The sequence below is a fragment of the Platalea leucorodia genome (genome assembly GCF_965183815.1).
Source record: "Platalea leucorodia genome assembly, chromosome: 7".
Taxonomy (NCBI): domain Eukaryota; kingdom Metazoa; phylum Chordata; class Aves; order Pelecaniformes; family Threskiornithidae; genus Platalea; species Platalea leucorodia.
In genome coordinates, this window is record NC_138829.1 from 8,177,672 (window position 1) to 8,190,093 (window position 12,422).

Consider the following 12,422-nt stretch of genomic DNA (forward strand, 5'->3'; position numbering starts at 1 on the left):
CAATCAGAATTGGGCTCAGTCCTATTCTTAACAGAGTTGGTGGTGCTTTGCCTTTTGCTCCTACAGAAGCACAGTCAGGACCTCTGAGGAAGGTATTTAATTTAGAGATTATATTTAGAATAGAATAGGGGCCTGCTGGTACCCTATAGGACTAATGTGGCTCTGAAACACTATTAAAGATGATAGCATGTTGGCTAATCTCTGCATCTGCCTGCAGTCTAAAGGCAAATATATTAACCCAGACTGTACCATGAATCCATACTACCCCAGGCCTCCCAAAGACCCTGGGGGATATACAGTGCCTGTTTTACAGGTAAGTATTTAAACACTCCCTAAGATACCCAAGTCCTTGAGGTGGCGAGGAGAGGAGAGATTTGAGGTTTATCACCCACTTCTGCACCCGTCCATGAACACTGGCACAGCCAAGGGAGCATGCTGTGCTTGTCGAAGGAGAGAAACCCACTGTGCTCCCGCTGTGCCTCCAGGGAGGGGTTCAGAGGTGAAATTGCTCCTGTACCCGCGATTTCCCATGGTCCGTATGACCCGAAGGGTGCCCAGAAGACACCACCGTAAGGGAGATGATGAAGTGGCAAAAAGGAGAGGGAAGGGAGTGAGGCACGCAGAAAAGAGTCAGGTTCACAGCTACCAAAAAAAAGTGAGAAAGCAAACCCACTGACAGCTTTTACAGCAATAGCTCTACTCAGACAGCTGTCCCATGACGTCTGGCAGAGAGGCACAGAGGGGTGAAGTTAATGCTGCCGCAGCTTTCTCTTTGAATTTTTATGCTGCTCTTCTACCTAGGAAAGTCATGCATGGTCCTCCAAGGACTAACTTCCTTGCTTTGACTGCCTCAAATTAAAAAATCCCCATGCCCCCGAAGAGGAGCAAAGACACAAGGAATTGCTGAGGGGAGCAGGAGATAGGAGGGAAGAGCTGCAGAAAAAACTCCAGCCTCAGAGCTGCAATCCTCACTCAGAAGGAATCGCATGGGTCTCTCGATGGCAGAAGGTGTAGCATGGGCTGTGATGGGCTGCCTGTAACCACAAAGCTACGAATACGCAAGGAATTACTCCATTCTCCGTACTGATAAACTCCTCACATGGGTTTGGCCCAGACCCATTAGCAGTTTCTCAAGAAATTCCCAGGCATGGACCAGCCAGGGACCACTGTCAATTGGCAGTCTGGATGAGGCCATGTTGTTTGAATGTTTGAAGTGGGCTCTTCTGTCCCATGCACTTTCAATATACAAGTCTAAACACCATCAGAAGTGGTACTAGATCTAAATCAGTGAAACAGTCCTTTAGGAAATATTGCAATGGAATATTAATGTATCTGGAGATAGCTGTGAATGCAATGAAGCCAAACGACAAAAATTTTAAAAAAAAATTGTCTTAAGTGAAAGCTTCTTCAAGCATAATGGGGGCTGCAGAGTCTGCTAAGATGTGAACAAAATAAAACCATATTGATTTTTGACAGTACAACTTATTTGCTCTGTAATCATGCTAAACTGTCGCTACAGCTAAGCTATAACTATAGGACTTCATTTTCTGGGACAACATGTTCATATAAAGGAAGAAAAAAGCCCAGACAACTAAAGACCAGAGAGGGACAGGAAAGGGCAGAAGCATCCTGAGACAAAGTAAAACAATCCTTCCTTTCTCACATGGAGATGGAGAAAGGAATTTGGTGGCATTAAAGGCAAGGCTAGTCTGCGAGCTCTACAGTGGGAGCACGAGGAGGTAAATTCCCCCCTTATGCCCAAATTGAGCTGACCTTATTGCTTTAAAAAAAAAAAAAAAAAAGACAAAAAAAGGAATGAGGTGTGTTACTTTTGTTGGAGTCACAGGTGAGGAGAGAGTGAGGAGGAAAAGTTAGAGGCAAGACCTTTGGCTTAGACAACTGAGAAAGGTGTCCTTTGCCACGGTCACGAGAGAGTTGCCTGTTACTGCAGTAATGAAGTAAGAGTTGTAAACACCCAAACACGTCACAGGCAGCACAGCTAGGAGCTGTGACTAACATCACTCTGTGTTTTGCCTTGGAGAAGTGAAAAGGGGCGTCACCATGCCTGGCTGGAGAACCCTTCTGTGTCCCCTTGCCTCGGCTAGGGGCCGCAAGCAGCAGGATGCATTATCCTGTAGATGCTTTGAGTCCCTGAAAAGATACAGACAGGGAAAGGAAACATGCCATACATGTTGCCATCAAGAAGTTGATCAAATTAATTTTCAATAGGCTTGAGCAAGCCATTGAGTTACAAACAAATGCTGAGTTAAGTCATGCCAAAAGCCTGCTGGCCATATAAGCCATAATAGAAATTGATCTGTTGGATCTGCCCTTCCAGAGGCTTGATCCTGCACTCCCTGGGACCCTTGCCACTGGCTCAAACGAGTAGAGGAATAAGCTGCACATGCAAAAGAAAAGTACCAGGAGTGAGACATGGATGAGGACCGAGTACCAACCTGGGGGTGGGCACATTCCCTATCACAGGATGGGAGTCCAGGACCCCGCTGAAGCCCCCACCAGCTGATCCACATTGCTAGTCACAGCAGCTCCCTAAGCAGCATGTTTTTCTCCCCTGCTTCTCTTCATTAATAATGATGGAAAAACTTGTTTTTCCTGGACAGGTTTTGCCATCATTCATAGAATCACAGAATCATTAAGGTTGGAAAAGACCCTTAAGATCATCGAGTCCAACCGTTAACCTATCACTGCCAAGTCCACCACTAAACCATGTCCTCGAGCACCATGTCTACCCTTCTTTTAAATACCTCCAGGGATGGAGACTCAACCACTTTCCTGGGCAGCCTGTTCCAATGCCGGACTAGCCTTTCGGTGAAGAATTTTTTCCTAATATCCAACCTAAACTTCCCCTGGCGCAGCCTGAGGCCGTTTCCTCTCGTCCATTGCTGTCCCACATCGAGAAAGCTCCCAATGCTATACTGAAAAAGGTGAAAATGGACGACGGACCTGGTAGTGCAGATGGACCACTGGGCAGAGGAGGTGCTCAGCATGTCCTGCTCCACAGGTACCCCACAGCTTTCTGTTTGCCAGTTACCCAAGGATGGTGCTCTGATCCCTTCCTATGTGAGCAAATCATTCCCCACAACTGATCAGGACCGAGTGTGAGCACCAGCTGGCAAAATGCAAACAGCTCTGAATTAAGCTGCTGTAATTGTGAATGGTTTTCATAGCTCAAAACCTGCGAAAGTCCTCAGGTTCACCAGAACATGTGCAACCTTCAGGAGCAAGGGCCAATATGCAGAGCAATGCTTCCTGCCTCTGACATTGCTTCTGCATCAGGACACTCACTAATATAGCACACCATCTGGAGTCTTAAAAATGAAAAAGAAGGGGGGTCCTGAATGAACCTTGGTACAACCTTCATTTTTAGGAGACATGAATGCAGAATTCAAATTAAAATAAAGCTTTTCTAAAAACTATGTGACACAGAAACAATGAGTGATTCGGTCAAGAAACAACATGTGATACATTAAAACCTCAAGCAAAAACAGAAGGCCAATTTAAAAAGAAATTACTGTAATCTGAAACAGAAAGAAAAACGGGATGTGCGTTAAGACAGTCTGATAGCCTCACCGCTAAAAAGCCTCAGAGATTCACACTGTACTGGAGGAACTAGATAACATTAGTCGCTCACAGTATTGTCCCTGGCTTTAAGAGCATCACAGGGAAAAGAAACGAGCCTCTCTGGATGGTATTTCACTGCCTTAAAGGCACTCGTTTCTCCTCACATCTGCTTGGCTCACTCTCTAGCACACCTTCCAGGAGCAAATGGACCAGAGGTCCTGTACGGACAATTGTCCTCTTCCCTGGCTGCTCCTGACTCAGTTCTTCAACACAGCTCATTTTGCTCATGGGAGAAAACAGCAGTATGTGACTGTGTACCTTAAAAGCTGTGGGGGAAATCTTTGCTTTACTGAAGCGCAGGAGAATTTTAGCTGTGATTTCAGGAGGGCCAAAATTTCAGTTTGATTTTTTTATTGCACTTACGTAGACCGTGTTGGTCTACCAGTTAGCTGGAGATGGTGCATTAGCTTGTGCGAGTGGAAGCAATGATGAGAAAAGAAGAAAAACCTTTAAAAATATTTCAGTTGTTTTCTGTGGGAACACATTTGGTAGCTTGATATCAGCCTTCCTTCTTGAATTCTGACCATCAATAAAATGTACATACATTTATATGGGTTTGAGCCTCTGTCTGTGGCTCCCCTCCTCAGGCCAAGCTCCATGGCTTCAAGCTTGCAGAGAGGCCCTCCTCCAGCTGTGTGATATCTTGAAAGTCACTTAATGAATCAGACATTATTAATATTCTCTTCCAACATTGGAAGGCAGTAATTAACTCTTTGAAGACTCATCCTAAACACTGCTTTATAACTTTCAGTCCTCAGAGGTGGCTGATAGCAACGTAATCTCATTGTGATTTTAAAGAATATCTTTTCAGATTAATTATTTTTCTCTGTTTGGAAAAAAGTTCAAAGTCCTGGCTCTGCCTTGGAGTGTGCATTAGTGAGGTTAGATGTGCCATAAAGATTTCAGAGCATGAAACATGATATGCTGCAGTACTTTGCAATTACGAATTAAAAGTCACCTCGCCACCCTGAGCAGGACAGATGACTGCAGGTTGAAAAGCTAGCAGGCACGTTCACTTTATGGGCTCATAAATGCAGTGTGATGGCTGAACTACCTAACACACAAAAAAGAAACCAAAAATCCAGAGTTGATAATAGCATGCTGAGCAGATGCCTTAAGTAGGTCATTCAACATGCCAGGCCTCTAAATGTTATTTGGGAGTGAGATAACATCATTTTCCCACTTCAGCGTGACTTTCTCTTCCCTGTCATGTGGAACTAACCTTTTGTGCTCAGTACTATTATTAATTTATTAGCCTTTTGAACGTCTAAATTGTTTTGCAGCGTATGGACTACATCTAAGTGCTTGTTGAGGGACAAGGCAGCACAAACACATGTGTGTGTGTGTGTGCATCCACATACAGGTATGCACATTTCAAAGAGCAGACATGATGAAAGAACAATTCTGTCCATATATTTTTGACAGCGAGAACAGCCATTTTCTTCAGCATAGAACTGCAAGGACTGTATTTTTGTTATAATTAAATGCCAAACCTTACGAGTGATGACTACGTAGAAAAAGTGCTAAGTATATTTCTATTGAAATCAATTAAAGGAGACAATGATTTTCTTTCCATTTAGATTACAGGACTCCAGCACAAACTGCGGCAGTACAGTGCAGCTCTGTCAGCCCGGTCTCGTTGCCTGAACAACTGCTTTCTGTTCGCCTGATGAAACTGTCCTGGATGGCACTGCTTCTCCTTAGAGATGAACTCACCGTCAAACACTTCTGTGCCCAACAGGGAATCACGTAGACTTTCAGCAGATATGAGGTTTGAAACAATCCCCTGAATAACTTTATGTAACAGGACTTAGATTGTGTCCCTGGTGTTGAAAGTAGCATGATTTATTTTGTGCCTAGGAACAAGACACAGAATTTCTGCAAAGCGGGCTCTGGCTCAGCACATCTTACTGCAACACTAGAAGTAAGACTTTTCCCAAAATAGCTCTTGAGTAAAACTGTAGGATACATGATAGGTGGAGTTCATCTGATGTAACCTAGGTATTTAAAAGTTAGTGATCAAAGACTCTCTCAAAAGTCAACAGAAAGCGGATGATTTTCCCATCCCTTACTGGGCACTGAAGAGGGGCCAGATGGTTGCCTTCTGGAGGACTCTTTCCTCATGGGCTATAAAGGTGACTGGTGACTAGCTTGGATGTCACCACCCAACTTTTAGTGAAATGAACTCCACCCTGCATTTACCACATTGACACGACCTTTCTTTGACTCTCCATCCACTCTCATGTAATGGCCACACGTGCACCCAACCAACATTTCCTTTCTTCCTCCAAAATCCAACGTTTCTTTAGAAGTGCTGGTCCTTCTTGCTTTGAGTCACTGTCCCCATGGCAAAGTCCATGTACCTAACAGTGAGCTATACTGCGGGTATCTGTACCGCGGACCTGAACTCCATGACTGTTTCCACCTGGGTGACTCCCTATGGCAGGGCCCTGAAGGGGAACCAGTTTTCCTAATAAAAGGTGCATGGGAGAGAAGAAAATCCATGAAAACCGAGCCAGAAGGCTGTTTCCCATATGCATCCCTGGACTACAGAGTTGAACTCCAGCACATTTCCCTGTCAGGAAAAGATCTGTAGGTGTTTTTGCTGTACACAACCTTGTCACAGCTAATGGGGGAATGGGAGTCCCAGGAAGCTAGCTGAATTGACAGGTTCACAGTTTTAAGAAGGAAAGACCACATTTTGACACAAGGTATGTGGCATTATCTTGTCCCATGAAATCACTGTCAGCAATGCCTGAGCAGAATTGTCATCACAGGACTGTAGCTGGTGGCACATCACAGGTAGGCGAGATGGCAAGAGGGGGGATGCTGAAGTCAAGGCTTGGAGGACATCTTATCAACAGAGAAGCGATAAACTAGAAACCCCAAACCAGCTTTCAAGCCCCCAAACCCCCCCTTCAGGTCTGAAGCAGAGTTAAAAAGCTTCAAGTCAGAGGCAAGCTGACAAGCTGGAACCAAACCTGATTATAATTCAGCTCTTTCAGGCTCCAGCACAGACAGAGGGGGACTGTAATCCCACTGCATCTGCTTTTTGCCATGGGTATTTTGTGCCATACTTGGTATATTAATGAGCACAAGGAATGTACTAAAAATTAAAACTCCTTTGAAAGAAGCATTTGTAAGATGCTCCAGTGGCTAGAGAGAAAATAGACTCAGAAAAGTAAAATTCTCATTGTGTTGAACTCCTGCTACTGCAGAGGCTGAAATTGTCTTGTGAAATACTGAAGTAGTCTCGGTACATTATCAGGTGAGATGCCCTAGGTACAGCTGCAGAAAGATGTGTTTCAGCAGCTAGAGGATCACAGTTAATGCTCAATAATCTATAAATCATTGTTATGAGATTTCTCTATGCAAATGAAATTTATATAACCCTCATCAATCTTAAAAAACACATCATAAAGATTAAATTTTGCAGCCGCAATGCAAATTAAAGAATCCCTTAACCTGTTTTCAAGATACGTCCTTATAGCTAATTAATTTTCAGATGGAGTGTTCTTTGAAAGGACTAATGGATAGTGAGCATTGCTGATTGATTATAAAATGAGCAGGAGGGTTTAAGAAGTGAGCTGTGAATGTAAAACTGCTACCAAGCTTTATTAACCTTGCCATATTAAAATTCTAAACTATGCAAGTGAGAGAAGCAGGTATTAATATAATACTTTTGCTGAGTAGATTTTATTTATTTAACATCAATAAATTTCTCTTAGTTTGTCTATACCATGCAGATCCATCAGACTGTTCTCTGAGCTATATCTTAGCAGGTGAGAGACAAAACCTCACCTCTGAGGAATCCAGAATCTGGATTCTATCAGACTATAAAATATAGCTTTATCCATTATGCAGTGGGGAAAAAAAGCCAAAACCCAGCAACTGTGAAGAAAAGGAAAAGAAATGTAATTCATATGTCACCCTGTTAGGATTGCATCTCAGAGCTGCAAATCGATGGGAAACTTTTATTGAGCCATCATTAATGAACAGCCACAATATTTATTGAAAGGCCAGTTAATCTGCAATGACCTGAAAATATCAAGAGTAAATTGGGGGTTGTTAAACACTGCAAACAGTCTGCAAGAGTGTGTAATCTCTGGGTGAGAGAAAGAGGAAAACAAGAGCAGTTGCCTTACCCGTTTCCTCAAATTGCAGGTGAGCGTGAGATTCCTCGAGAACGAGTTCGCAAAAGCAGTATAAAAGTCCAACACTTTAAGCAAGGCTTCTCGTTTAATAATATGTAAATCGCAGTATGTCAGAGCCCGTACGTTGGCACATGCGTGGGCCAGACTGGTTTCCTTCCAGAAGATATCACCAAACACGTCACCTTTACCTGAAAAACAGCAGAACAAATTTGTTAAAAGATAAAACTTACACAGTGTTCTTCAGCACACAAACGATTTCTTCCCAAACTGTCTTACGCTTCTGATTATTCTAACATAAGCTCACAACTGTGAAAACCAGTAAGGGTAAAAGTTTTAAAAGTATCTGAGGTACTTGAGTATCCTTAGCAGTAGCCCCAGGTTTTTAAGGTATTCATAGATTGCTCTGTGAAGTGTCACAAAGCATGAAAAACAGATTGTAAAGGTCTCCTTGTAGCTGAAGATGCAGGTAATAGATTCTTGAAAGGCTCCTGAATATAGTAAGCACTTAACTAACGTTCAGATGACTGAATATTTCTGAGGGCTTGTTCCTAAGTGACTCAGGAGCCCCACTCTCACCAAAAGCCCATGATGTCTAGGTTCCTACATCACCAAGGCTTTGCAGTGTGGTGCAAGAGCCAGCTTCCAGGGCCCAAGACCACTTTTTAAAGGATGTTTAAACGTTTTTACTTCAGTGTGAGTGGCAACACTCCTTTTGAAAACCCACCAAAAACCTCCCTGAGACTTTTAACCTATAAGTAACTGGCTCTATACCTTAAACAGCTCCAGAAGTCTAGTTCTAAATCCAAACACATCCACTTAAGTAGAGGCTTACGCTTAAGTCTGTATTTAAATGTCTGCTGAGTAAGAAAGGGTTTGACCCATTAGACACCTGCACATATAACTAACTTCAACCAGATGTGAAAATTAACACCTGAAGGCTATTTCTACATCAGTAGGCAGTGCAGCAAAACAGCTGATGCTGAGGACCTGACCTTCACCCTGCACATTTTGAGGACTTAGGACTAGCTGTAGTCCAGTCCCACAGTCAGAAGAGCTCCAAGGAGTAGAAGTGCATGAGATGTGCTCCTCTGCATCCCCCAGTTTCCTTCCCTCTGCGAGGAATCCACACCCGCAGACAGCCGAGCTAGACACTGAAGCAGGACAAGCGAGGAGGATCAGGACATCAGATTCAAAATCACACTTCTGACGCAACCAAAACACAAGCATGGATGCAGACTGAAGAGATACTTTCAGGTTTGGACCCTATGGTTGCTCTGAGAAGCAGCAGCAGCAGCAGAAAGCACCCTGAAGCATCCAAAAGCTGCCTCTTGCTTCCCAGCTTCTTGCCACCTATGTGCTGGGCAAGGGCCATGGCGTGTGGTTTGTGGCTGACACCTCAAATCCTGAAGCAGAAGCCATGGTACAAAGGACATTTTTTGTTTCAGACCCCAATGATATCCAAGCTCTTTATTTTAGCGGTTATTAAAAGGAACCTAAAATCAATCAGTCAGTGGTGGTATCGCTATTGATTTCAGGTACCTCAAGCAGCCCCTTGGTGAAGGTTAGTGATTTTATAGTTTTGGGATAAAAAAGGTAATACATTTTAATATTTCCTCTTTTAAGAACTTGTACCATTTCACTTAACTCTATTTTGGGAACACAGGGCAGAGTAATAATTTATCCAACCTTATTACTTTTTGGGGTCAGAGGCTCTATGTCTCTATTTCCATTTCTGCTTTAGGTATTGTATCCAGTAAAACACAGCCAACGCTTCTCACGTAGAGTAAAATAAAATGTGCAAGTCCTTATCTTCATTTCCTTGTTTTAATTTCCTAATAAAAGTCTGTATAGCAGAATCAACCCTTAGAGAGGTTATAACTGCATTCTCATTGAACTGCTTTTAAATAATTCTACATGTTTTGATGTAATTAAAATTAACTACAGTACATAATATACACGGTATAATTTATAAAACAAGTTGCTTTAAAATGCTCTCCTTATCGTGGAGCATTTCCTAGTAACATATCATTTATCTAATGTACTGTTTTGAAATTACCCTTTGCAGTTAATTGTCCTTGTCTATACCCACAGTTCAAAACCTGGTTTACAGACATACTCAGCACAGTTACATAATTTATGGAAAATAGACCATTTCTGAAACGCACAAAATTGCTTAATGGATTTGCTCTCTGAGGTGGACACAGGACAGACTTGAGTCCTGCTTTCACTGGCTGCAGAGTGCAGTTAAAAAGACAGAATTCAATAATAGGGACTATTATGATTTTCCCACTGAAATGTGAGCAGAATACTTGCTTTCTTTTCAAATTTAAGGTAATACAGAGCTAATTTAAGCCAAGAGGTTGAGAGCAGTGGATGCTCACTCCGAAACTCTATCCGATGGTGTGTTACAGGATGTGTACCCAAACCACAGATAAATGAAATCACCATTCTTAAACTTGAGCAGATCTTCTCATCGTCTTCAGTTCAGTGAGGCAGGGAACCACAATGGGTCCCTCAGAAACGCTGGGACATGAACTAAATCTATTCACTCCTCCATGAGTCATCAGTCACTGCATTTGAATGGTGAAGCTATAAGCTCCTCTTACATTGTGGTTTATTCTCTTCAGAAAGTATAAAATCTTGGAAGCATTAAGAACCCTTAAGTTCTTGGATTTGACGTTTCCCTCACACACTTCCGAGTCTGTTTGCCTGTTATAAATGTGCTAAGGAATGTTCTGAATGAAAACAAAACCAACCAGGTTCTCCAAAACAATGTGTCTTTTCTCATAAATACAGAGATTAACGTACTATACTTCGTCTCTATCAACTGTAGTTCACTGAGTAGAGAGCAGTAATTATTCATTCCAGTTTAATTTTACATGGCACAACTAAATGAAAAAAGTCTTTCAGAGCTGCAACGGAAAATTTAACCAGTAGGTCTGAAACACCAGCTACGCAGAGGCACGTATACGTTGTACACTTGCACGACATGTGCGCGCCTCCAGGGAAAGCCCGGGGCTGGGCTGGGAATACGGAGGCACTTGGGGCTGATGCAGCCTGCAGACTTTTCAAAGCCTCTCTCTAGAGATTTCTTGAGGCCCCAGCATGTTACTTCCCAAATCTGCACTGCCCTGAGTCCTGAGCAGTCTTAATACCCCTCCTGAACGGAGGAAAGCTCCGGGAAGTCCTCCTGCCCCTGCTCTCACCGTGCCCAAAGCACCACAGAAAAAAGGAATGTCGTAAAATTAGAGTGGGAACTGCTTGCATACATTTTACAGTTGGTATGAGGAAAGGGAAGAGGAGCATCAGGATTTGGATACTGCTGGATTAAAGCTGGCAGGAACATGGGTGTAAGGATTTGGGGACTAAAAGAACCATGGAAACCAAGAGGACATGTACAGGGTGCTGGTGACAGGCATCATTTTTGCTGAAATAGCTACACCAGTATCATCCTAAACATGGACAAAAATTTGCTGGTGTATTATGTACATATGCCTGTACATAAAACATACATATATATTCATACATGTTTGTATATACAGAGACAATCGCATGGTATGTAACTATATAATAGAAAATGATATTGCTATACACTATTGTTTCTTTTATATTATAACGCTCCCATACAGAAGAGGGTGGGGAGCAGATGTTCTCCACAGCCTTGCACCATGGACTGACTTGCCAATTTGTGAGACAGCAGCTCACACCTGGACCTTTCAGGCAGAAAAAATCTTAAAGGCCTTATGAAACTCCACGGGAGCTTGCAAAGGGAATGAAAAAGTCCTTGAACTCAGAGAGGGAAGACTCTTGTTAAACAGCGTCTCAGAACCCATATGCAAGGGTTTAACCAGCTGTTTACAGCATTTGTTTTGGTGCAGAAATGTCTCTCCGAATGTTATTTCGAAATAGGTAACTATTGTTGAGATGTTCAAAGAGCTGAGCCTCAGTTTTCAGGGTTGATGTGGCCTTTGGAAGCTCCTACTGCATAAATAAATGGGGGAAAAAAAATTCACTCCATTGCAGGGGGGGCATTTCTTTAAAAACAATTGTGAATTTAATCAAAAAAAGAAATAACCCTTTGTTAAACTTACAGGGTAAGTATAAGGAGGAGACTTCATAAATTCAAATTCCCACACAGGTAGTACAATGTGATGTTAAAAGTTGGTAGTTTAATGGTGTCCTCTAATTTGATTCACCTGGAGATCTGTAAGGTGAGCTGGAACTGGTAAAGGAGCGTTGTTTTAGCTTAGTAGCAGATGGACTGACACAGTGGAGTGACAGAGCAACTGTTGTGATAGCAAAGCAGCATCTTAATTCTGCATCTCTCTTCTGTACTGGTGGCTGAAAAGCTGGACATGAGCTGACGATGTGTGCTCGCATCCCAGAAAGCCAACCGTATCCTGGGCTGCATCAAAAGAAGCGTGGCCAGCAAGTTGGGGGAGGTGATTCTGCCCCTCTGCTCCGCTCTGGTGAGACCCCACCTGGAGCACTGTGTCCAGCTCTGGGGCCCTCAGCACAGGAAGGACATGGACCTGTTGGAGCGGGGCCAGAGGAGGGCCACAAAAATGATGAGAGGGCTGGAACACCTCTGCTATCAGGAAAGTCTGAGAGAGTTGGGGTTCAGCC

The 12,422-nt window shown here is 43.1% G+C and overlaps 1 protein-coding gene across 1 annotated transcript in view; it reads right to left on the reverse strand.

Annotated features, from left to right (window-relative positions):
- Positions 1 to 12,422, reverse strand: part of KCNH5 (potassium voltage-gated channel subfamily H member 5) — a gene marked incomplete at its 3' end in the record, with an annotated part of 160,392 nt that overhangs the window by 20,326 nt on the left and 127,644 nt on the right. Inside the window, exon 10 of the mRNA XM_082317131.1 lies at positions 7,788 to 7,984. Within this exon, the coding sequence (XP_082173257.1) occupies positions 7,788 to 7,984 (197 nt within the window). The remainder of the gene's footprint in view (positions 1 to 7,787; positions 7,985 to 12,422) is intronic.